At 41.4% G+C, this 10,224-nt stretch overlaps 1 protein-coding gene across 1 annotated transcript; it reads right to left on the bottom strand.

Moving 5' to 3' along the window:
• Nucleotides 1–1,051: 1,051 nt before the first annotated feature.
• Nucleotides 1,052–9,861, bottom strand: LOC139741733 (divergent protein kinase domain 1B-like; the record flags this gene model as incomplete). The annotated part of the gene is made up of 2 exons (XM_071652317.1): nucleotides 1,052–3,180; nucleotides 9,754–9,861. Coding segments are annotated over 2 exons (1,053 nt in total), but the record flags the coding sequence as incomplete, so codon positions are not given.
• Between the last annotated feature and the right edge of the window lie 363 nt (nucleotides 9,862–10,224).

Raw genomic sequence — 10,224 nt, 5'->3', positions numbered from 1 at the left:
TCCATACAATTTTTGTGAAAATATTTTGTGCTGAGCCCATGGAAGGGGGGGGGGGTCAATGCATTTTAATTTCCTCCTTTCCAGCCAAAACTAAGGGATATCTATATAATTCCCCTCTAATTATGAAAGTGGGACAGCTAATGTCAAACATCAAATGAGACTTTAACACTACAACTTTTTAGCTCTTCTGCAACCCTACAACAGCCATGTGTTTTGTACATCTCTGAATTTTATTCATGTATGATATGTCTGTGCATGGACGTGCTGTGTGTTGAAACAATCAAGTGTTCTGTTCTGTTAATGCAAAGAGCATGAATTTTATATGCCACAACAGTTAATAAGACTATTAGGGTTAAGATTAGAGAGAAAAAAGGGTGAACTATGGGAGAGGGGGACGGACGAGAAGGGGATGTGGAGAACGAGACCAGATGAGATAAACTCAACTGAGTATTTTTGTTATGTCAAAAGACTCTTACATGTCCTGGTAAAAATAGAGTTAACATATAATATGAGGTATGTTCTTCTTATGCATTTATGATCCTTTAGAGACACTTTCTGTGAATACATGACACTGCGAGAGGTGTGTACTTATTATTTGATTTTTCCATGTATGGATTGATATCTAGGCAGATGACAGCTTATTTGGTTACCATTATCTACGACTTGGTTCAACTGTTTGGAACCTCTTTCAGTAACCACACTGTGGGGACAGTTGCCATCGACGAAAACTCTCAACTTTGGAGGAGATTTCCGAGACAGCAATCATACTCTAAGTGGTGGCGTCCGTTCCGAGAGGACTGCTCACTGAAATAACAGACTGAGGAGGTTTTTCCTATTTTTCCTTCCTTGTTTCATTAGGTTCACTCGTAGGAAGAGAACACTTACTGGTCAATCTTTTTCGCAAGTGTCATGTGTTCTCTTTCGTGGAGGGAGAAGTACGTATGGGGGGTTTGTGTTTTTGTTATCTGGCCATTCATTTTGTTTGTAGTGATTTATACTATAACCGTGCAAATTATCGCACGAGTAATTTATTGTGCTCAACCACGTAAAATGAATTTCTCGTTTTTAGTTCCATAAAATCAAAGAGATATAATATCATTACATATGAGGGAAAATATTTGGGGATTTTATATTTGCACTAGTTTCATGCCGTGCGAACGCCGGAAAATTTCCACACTGCAAAAATTTCAACTTTAACAGTAGGTTGATTCATGCAACACTGATAAAACCTTTTAATAGTTTAATTTTGTAATAAAGTCTGTCTTCAGTTCATTGCAATTTTGGTGTCCGTATTGAAATAATTTGACAGGGAGAGGATAGCCTTTCCGTCATATCTCGTTTGGTATTTGGTTGAAATCCGATGAGCCTTAGGGTTGGTAAGAGCATGGCTTGGATGTAATGGGTTTGACCAAAAGCTTACCAAGGGCTGGGTCAGGCTCCTCAGCTAAAAAAAAAAAATCCACAGATCTGCATGATATCACTAATGCAACCTGACACCGCTTCTGGCTACTATGTCTGAATTAGGCGCACACTGCAGAAATCACATGCAGTGCACATCTCGAAAGAGGTCGCATATATCTCTACCATAAAGTAAATAATAAGCAGCATGGATTTTGAATCAGGATTTTTGTTTTACGTGACTGCTAAGAGAGCAATGGTGGCTCGTATGCAAGCAACCACAGGACTGATCAACCTCGAGGCCACTCATGGTGGCCTTAAGTACCCCACGAAGGACCAGGCTATGAGGAAATTTGCCAAAGAGCACAACTACTGCTGCTAGAGGACTTGACTTAGGGATCTTGCGACTGAGTGATCTCAAAATCTCCCTCAGCCAGCATACTCTGCATTAAAGCAAGCCCACAAAATGGAGAATGTTAAAAATATTTGCTGCTGTGCATTGAATCGTTTGGAGTGCGAGGATCCAGTCTTCGTTCTTGAGGAGGTTGAATTAATACCTTTGGCTTTTGCGCAAGTTTTCACTTGCAGAGTGTCATGTTACTATGGATAAAATCTTCAGAGAAGGAGACACCACTGAGTTTATGCAGCAGGAGCACCATTACCGAATGCTTTTTGTTTTTTGGTAGATTTCAAAAGCAAAAAGAAAAAAATAACTACAATTTTGTTTCTCATCACAAGTGAGATAGTACATTCAAAGTGCCTACGGTGATCAGAAAATTGCATCTTTGTTCATCAAGCAACCACAGAAAGAAGCATGCTAGGAAAATACTGCCAGTATCATGACTTTGCATTAGATATCTGCCTCCAAATAATTCCCTTGATGTCGTTGATCACCAGTGAGTGCTCCATGTCCATTTTGCGCCCGCTGTGCCGCAGGTCGCGGCACCGCTTGAAGGTCTTCCGCAGCTGCTCCTCGATGGCGGAGGGCACGCCTCGGAATAGTACTGGTTCCAGGAGGTTGCACATCTTGTACAGGTTGGGGTAGGTGACCTCGCCGAAGCACTTGTGGTTGACGGTGCTGCACGGCGTCTGGCAGTTGAGGCCGTAGAGACAGTCCTCGTCCACCTGGCACTCACGGTCCTGGAGGTGCCCCTCGACAATGACCTCGGGGTAGAGATCCTCTAGGTGCAGGAGCTTGGCATCATGTGCCTTGGTGTAGCCGATGCTCTGCGCAGTAACACTGCACATCAGGAAGTTCCCCAGCGGGTTGTCGATGATCTCCTCCACGAACTCGATGACGCCGAGGACGATGTGCGCCCGCTGGGTCCACTGCAGCCTCTCCCTGCTCAGCAGGCTGCTCAGCCCCAGCGGAAAGGCGGGGCCGACGCCCTGCCGGCTCAGGCTGTACCCCTGCACACCCTCAGTGACGAAGACGTCCCCGCAGAAGCCCTCCAGCTTGGGGATCATCTCGCTCTTGGAGAGTGCCATCAGGAGCAGGAACTTGTTGCCCCGCAGCAGTGCCCACATGGTCTTCGCCTCGGCCAACGACACTTTGCCATCGTTGTTGATGTCGGCCACGTCGAGGAGCCGTGACTGGAGGTCCGCGTGCTCGGTCTCCCCGAGCCGCAACTGCAGGAAAGCCGAAAGCATGTGGCGCAGGTCCTCCATGGATGAACCCTCCTTGGGTCTGTTGTAATCTCCATCCTTGGGGTCGTGTGCCCAGTGGACGAGGAAACGATCATGTGCCAAGCTCTTGGGATCCTTGACTTCAACCTCATAAACCTGTTCACACACAAAAAAAAGTGCAAAAAGAAGATTGATTACCACATCAGAATAATGTAACATGTGACGGCAAAAGTAGATTTGAAGCGCTATTAATTTCTTGAACTTGGTCAAGGGAGACTAAATTGGCATGTTTTTGCAGCAACAAAATGTCAGGTATGATGTAAGCAGAACACAAGCACTGAAGAACAAATATGGCTTTAAAGAAATCAAGTGCAACAGCATACTTTTAAGGACAAGACCATGCATTGCAACAAGACGTAAAACAAAATGGACTCACACAAAGTACTGTTTAGTATTCCTCTGAGTCAATTTAGCATGATGTTTACATTCATGAGCAAACAAATAAATGAATGGAATCTTTCCCCAGGTTTCATACAACACAAAGATAGTGCATGAAATTTTCTAGAGTCAGGAAATGGCCCACATTTACAGCAGTCCTTCTTAATTAGCCAAGCTGCCTATAAATACCAGACAATTTTCTTGACAAAAATTACACCAACACTGGACATAGAGGGCTTTCATTGCCCCAGCTAGCAAGGACAGTGATTAAGCACTGGCAAGGAAGCAAAAAAAAAAAATTAAATTGCTTTGACTAATAGCAGAGAATCTAAAGCTTTCTACGACCAATTAAACGAAGGCGAGCAATGACGTTACGTCAGTCACCTTATCACATTCATTTGATGAATGCCAGAGAGACGGCAAGAATGAACACTATTAGCAGTGCTCGGCAGCTAGTATGCAAAGGATTGGTTCCCTTTCTTGACCTTTGTAGACAGTCTGGATCAGGCGTGACCCCCTCGTGGTTCGCCCCAAGTGACTAGCAATAGTCAGCAAATGCTATCAACCAGACACACTGTGCCATATGCTTGAATGAACGAATGTTCATGTTACAACAGTCCGGTGGTGGTTTTCACACTTACAAAACACGAATTGTTGGTAATCACGTTTCCAACAATTTTTTATGTTTCTACAATGTATGTTTAAGGAGTTGCCAGGTGTTCACACGCACAAATGAATCTCCAAGCAGAATCGCTATTTCGGCAAACAAAATTTCATGCTACTGTTCTGTTAACGATGACATGGTCTGTCAATTATGCATGCAACACCTTGGCACGCTAGCATATGAAGTATTATATGTGCACAAACTGGTTCTATGACATTTGCTCAGGACTGCGACAATATTGCTCTCAAGAAATATCTGCACTCTCAGTCAAACATAGATTCTACTTCCAAATATAACCACAACCCTAATCCTAATCCTCACATCAAACTATAGAACCTACAACCCTACTACAACATTTACCCTAACCCTAAGTCCTTGGAGAAAATAAAACCGGAGCAATTGTTGCAGGAGCAAATGTTGTGTCACAGCACAAAACCATAAGAGAGAGTGTCAATGAATTAAGCCCAGTTCTCCACCTTCTCAAACTGTTCGGATTACAAAAGGGTGCCCAAAAAACTAGTATTAACTCATTTGGAATGCAGTCTGTTTCGAAACTCATTTTCAGGAGAAAGAACTCCCGGTGCGGCAGATGGTTGTATAGGTCACACAATCTTGAATAAATGGCTCTCATGGCTACTCAAAGCTATCAAAATGCATCTGTTGTCTACAAACATCATAGCCAGGTAGAGCAAGGCAAATGTATTAGAGAGGAAAAAGAACAAAACAAGCAAAGCACACCTGCTTTGGAGCATTTTGAGACAACCAAATGATGGGTTTAGAGCGTCTGTTATTTAATACAGCAACAACCTGCTAATCGATATCTTTATTGCCCGCACGACATTGTTTGCATTCATTTTGTAATAATATCTCACCAGGCAGGAAAATGATATCACAGAATGATATCACATTTAGATATTCATATTTGACTTTCTCGCAACAGAGTATCACAAATGTTGGGTAAAAAGAGTGCATATGTGTGTGTGTGTGTGTGTGTGTGTGTGTGTGTGTGATTTAAGAAAATGGCTGCCAAATGGGATATACATACACAACCAGATGTGCATGCATGCTGATGTGATGGTCTTTCTGACAATATTCTGTAGGTAATTATCATTTTCTGAAGAAACATGACTGGCTATTCCTGTTCACATGGTGAACATATCGCTCAGAAAAACAAGACTACAAATCATATTTTCAGGTACAATTTGTTTCACTACGAACAATAAAATATACCATAATTGAGACAGCCTTTACATCCTGTAGAAAACAAAAGCAGTGAAAACTTCATTTTGATAGACCATGTGCTGTTCCAGTTTCAGTTAATAAACAGTCTTGGGCTAGCTGGAAGTCAATTATCTGCAAGTACCGAGTATATGCATAGAAACAGCCAACACACTATTGCAAACAGTGAAAGCTTTATTTCTATACTTTTGTCTTCTGTCCTGATTTCATAACAGATTCAAACCACTTCAAATTTAAACTCCCTGCATGTCTACAAATTACTATGGCCATCACATCCATGGAAACAGTGAGGGTTTTGTCATAATATGTCTGCTGTCCCAATTTTGATAATAGACAGTTTATTAACTACAATATGTATTTCGAAAAATACGTTGGCTGCAAGTTTCTGTATAAAAAGAACAATCGCACCCCTAAAATATGATGCGTCTACTGTCCTAATTCTAATACGGTAATAGACACCCTCTAACTACCTTGAATTAAAAAGCTACGGCAAAGCTATCTAGCAGACCAGGAGAAATGAAAAATCTGTTTGATAACTAAGTTCATTAGTAATTAATCTAATTTTTTAGCCGCCTCTGTAGAATTACTATTTCCGCAACACTTTAATCATATGCTCTGTTGTCACGGTTACGAGCACTAGATTCAGGCCTTGTGTGTCACTCAACCCAGTTGGCAATGGCTGCAAGTCAAGCGTCAAATACTTGCCTGAGACTGCAGCTTATTATTTGGGATTAGATTCCGGAACATTGTGGGGTCACTAGCTTGCACTGATAATTTAGCGAAAATGAAAGCGATGAACCATTGAAGCAGCATTAAACTTAATCAGTCATGCTTTGAACTAGTAAGGATAGTGGTGCAGCATGCACTACACATGTACACAGTTCATGAAATATGTAAGTAACAATGCTACTTGCTTCATTGTACCAGTAGAGTCTCTCCCCCTCCTCCCCCTCCCCCCCCCCCCCCCCCCCCCCATATTTTGGTCTTCGTCAAGATGAAAAATACCAGAATATAGCTTGGTCAAAACTTTGACTGACTGGGTCGTTTTTAGGAACTATACTCATCTGAGAAAAGAATCTGCATGGTGCACTGCAAACTAGATTCCATGAGCTAAAACTGCCGGACAAGCAAAATGAACAGTTACTCAGTAAAAGAGCAATGCCCAATTATTGACCAGCAGGCATGTTGCAGATACACACATTTTGGGTTATGCCTTTACTGCATAGAAGTGATCATTAATCCACAACAACCATTAAAATGTTACAGAAGGAACTACCCTATAAAGAAATGCAATTCCTTTTCTCTCTGTGATCTCTCTTCCTCTCTGTCTTAATTTGCCATCTTTCTAATTCTGAATCTACCTTCTCTAACAATCCATCCCAATTTGTATGTATCCAAGTTTTGTATTTTTAATTTGCTAAATAAAAACCAAACACTGAATAATTCTGCAAGTTAATCATTAATGTATAATCTTTTTTACAAAGAAAAAAAAGAGGAAGGTTTCAAGAAAATAATCTAACCACTTTAGCTTCACATCATCTGAAATCTGCAAATTACACATCAACAGGATATCGGATCGCGTGTCTTGTAAGAATGATGGAACTGGTGGGGGGGGGGGGGGGCAAAATGCTGTTTGCACAAAGTACACATTAGGGCTCTATTCTTCCACAGCCAATATGTCATATGCCGATTTCTCACACATGGTACAGGTTGAAGCTGCTAGTCTCTACGCTCTGGAGCCCCCAATCCCGATGCACCTGCCTGCAGTCCAAAGGGCTTTTTACACTTGTAAAATTTTGCTTAGCCCCGGACCAACGGTGGGGCTAAGGGGGGGCCTTAGCCCCACCGTTGGTACGGGACTATCCTTAGCCCACTTTCTGTTTACACTCGTTTTTGCCAAAGTGGGCTAGCCCCACCGATAGTACGGTACTATCTGGCCCTGCAAAATAGCAGGGGTTAGCACCGCAATTGCGGTGCCAAGCAAGTGAGTGTAAACAGAACGAAAAAATAATCCTGGGCTAAGCGACGGAGACGAAGTCCAACCCCCACTGACCAATCAGAAACGAGGTAATCAAGTGCTGCCGGTGCGTGCGTGTACGTGTACAGTACACAGCGTAATTATGAATATTCATGTGGTTTGGAAAGTCCGGGGCTAAGAAATACGAGTGTAAAAAGGTCAGTTTTCTCCTTAGCCCCGGACAAGAGATAGTACGGGACTAATTGGCGAGTGTAAAAAGCTGAAAAAATTGGTACGGGACTAACGATAGTCCTGGGTCAGAGAAAGTCCGGGGTTAAGAAACACAAGTGTAAAAAGCCCTCAAATGAATGCAATGATCCATGGTACGTTGGGAAGGGGGGGGGGGTGATTTTGTTTAATTTTGAATTCCACTCCAAAAAGGTAAGATACGTGAACAGAAATGATGGATCTGAGTCTGGCTGATGGCATGATTAACGTAGCAGGGCATGTCAATAATATCACAAAAAGAGGGTGCGGTGCAATATTGACAAGCGTTTTGAAATGTTTGGTTTCATTTTCTATCTCCTATCTATGACATCTTTGTGAGTGAGTACCAAGTTGTTTAACTTTTAACTATTCTTAAAGCTAGAGTTTAATAATTCTTTTAAGAAAAAGAAGAAAAACTCTGTAGAGAAAAACTGGATTTGATGCAAAATGTCTCGTCTGCTAGAAACATTGAAATGATGCCATAACAATTTACTGCTATATCAAAGCAATTTGTGATACATTTTATTAGTGTGGATGCAAGCACTTGGGACTATGACAAATGACAGTTACTATTTTACACAGGACACACACCACCACTTGACTCAGCTGTTCAAATTTAGGGCAATTAAAATCAAATACCCAATCTAATTGATACATGCCTTGCACACATACTGCATACCAGCACGCCATAATATAATATGGAGTGTTTTCATTTTCATGAATTTTGTGAGCCTATTGATAGTCGTAAAATTAACAACTCCCACAAGATATCGCCACTAGTGGCAGAAATGCAACGTATATCAACTCCAAGGTGTGCAACTGCCAAGTTTGATCTTAAAAGAGCAAATGTTAATTCCCTGGTCGGTCCCTGTGGTTGTCCATCAACCGCTCGCATTTTAAGAGTCTTGCAATTCCCAATTCGTGAAATATTGTGCTCTCAAAATGCTTGGTGTACACAGTATCAATGTATTTGGGTTCTTCTGTTGTTTGATGATATATGATCATGCAAAGGAGGTGTTGCTAAGTTTCCTCCGATGATTTGGAAGAAATCAATCCTGTCTGGCCTCTACTTAAGTCCCAAACAAGATGGAAGGTTGGTGTTTGTCGCCACCAGTTAATGCATGTTGTGTGTAATCCTAGACCTGAAGGCATGAGGGGACACCAGACTCTCACTGCACTGAACTGCCTACGACAGACGCGCGCGCTGTGTTCACCACACGACCGAGACCACCACGGCGGAACCGCAAGTCGACGCTTAACACCCACAGCTCCCTCAGTCTGCAACGTTTATGTTCCTCTTGAGAAATATTGTCATAACCAAACTACATTTATATGTATACATAACAAAAAATATGACAAATAAAATCACTGACTTTGCTTAGCAATCATGGAATGCATGTCCAATGAGAAATGATTTATCATTCCCATGCCGCATGTCAGCATTCAGAGTCTACACTCCAGTATCATGATGGCAAAAAAAGAAAAAGAAAAGAAAAAAGTCATCTGCACAGTCCCATGTGTATCATCTCATGCGAGAAGCTGCCAAGGCAAAAGAGCTCACTTTGTCAACCTTTGTGTACCTCAAGAGGTTTTCTAAAAGTTGCCTGAATAAATGAACCTTTAGAAGCACAATCCCCAGCCTGAATTTTGACATTTATCACAAATTCACTGTGATATTGTCTATTATCAAATAGCAGATCTCGATATGCATACAAAAGAAGAGATGATCAGTTAGATGGCTGTATATCCCACATCTCTTGTGAATGATAATAATTTGTTTTCCCACTCAGGCAACAATAGGGTTTAAATGCACTTTTCTTTTTTTCAAACGTGATTATGGCAAAGCCATGTTATGTTTCTTACAAAATGATTTTGGCAAAGCCACCAATGATGAATGTAGTTTATTATGCAAGGACATTTTAATTCTAATGTTTCTTACTTAAATAACAAAAATTTGAATTTATGTGAATATTTTGAAGGATAGGATGCAAAGTATATTTTTTTTCTCTCTTTCTCCAACTGCTTGTATGTTTGCTGTCTGTCTGTCTGTCTGTCTGTCTGTCTGTCAGTCTCTCCGTCTCTCTCTCTCTCTCATCAGTCACTACAACTGGAATTATCTGTGATGCACAGTCCTACCCATTAAGAATTGCGTTAGTTGCCTTACCTGGTTTTCTGGACTCCTTGATAGGCACTTGGTGTAGACAAAATCCCTTTCTTCACAGAGTCTAGGGCACATCTTTCCCGTGATGGTTCCTTGTGAGTAGAAGCGGCACTGAAATACAAGAGAGTTGCAACAAAAACACAATGTTTATCATATTTGTGAGTATTCTGAGCACTAAAACCTTCCAAATTCAGATTTCCTTTAACATGCATTTTCCCTTTGGAGATAGAAGTACGTGCAATGCTTACTAGAAAAACCAAGGTATTTCATGAATGAAAAAGGTACCAAGTGAACTACTGCGATATCTATTACCGCAGTACATGTATTTTACTTATAAGAATGGCGCTAACAAATCATTCAATATCACTGTGATTTCAATGCAAATGTAATGAGTGAAGAGCTGGAGAACCCAAGCTCAGTGTGTGTCGGCACAAGGATCTTTTTGAGGTAGACCTGCAAATTGTGATTACTATA

Source organism: Diadema antillarum, unplaced genomic scaffold (genome assembly GCF_040938485.1).
Source record: "Diadema antillarum isolate AM-2024a unplaced genomic scaffold, OU_Dant_1.0 seq00000949_RagTag, whole genome shotgun sequence".
Classification (NCBI taxonomy): Eukaryota; Metazoa; Echinodermata; class Echinoidea; order Diadematoida; family Diadematidae; genus Diadema; species Diadema antillarum.
Note: the sequence above shows the minus strand (reverse complement) of the source record. Positions and strands in the feature narration are given on the sequence as shown.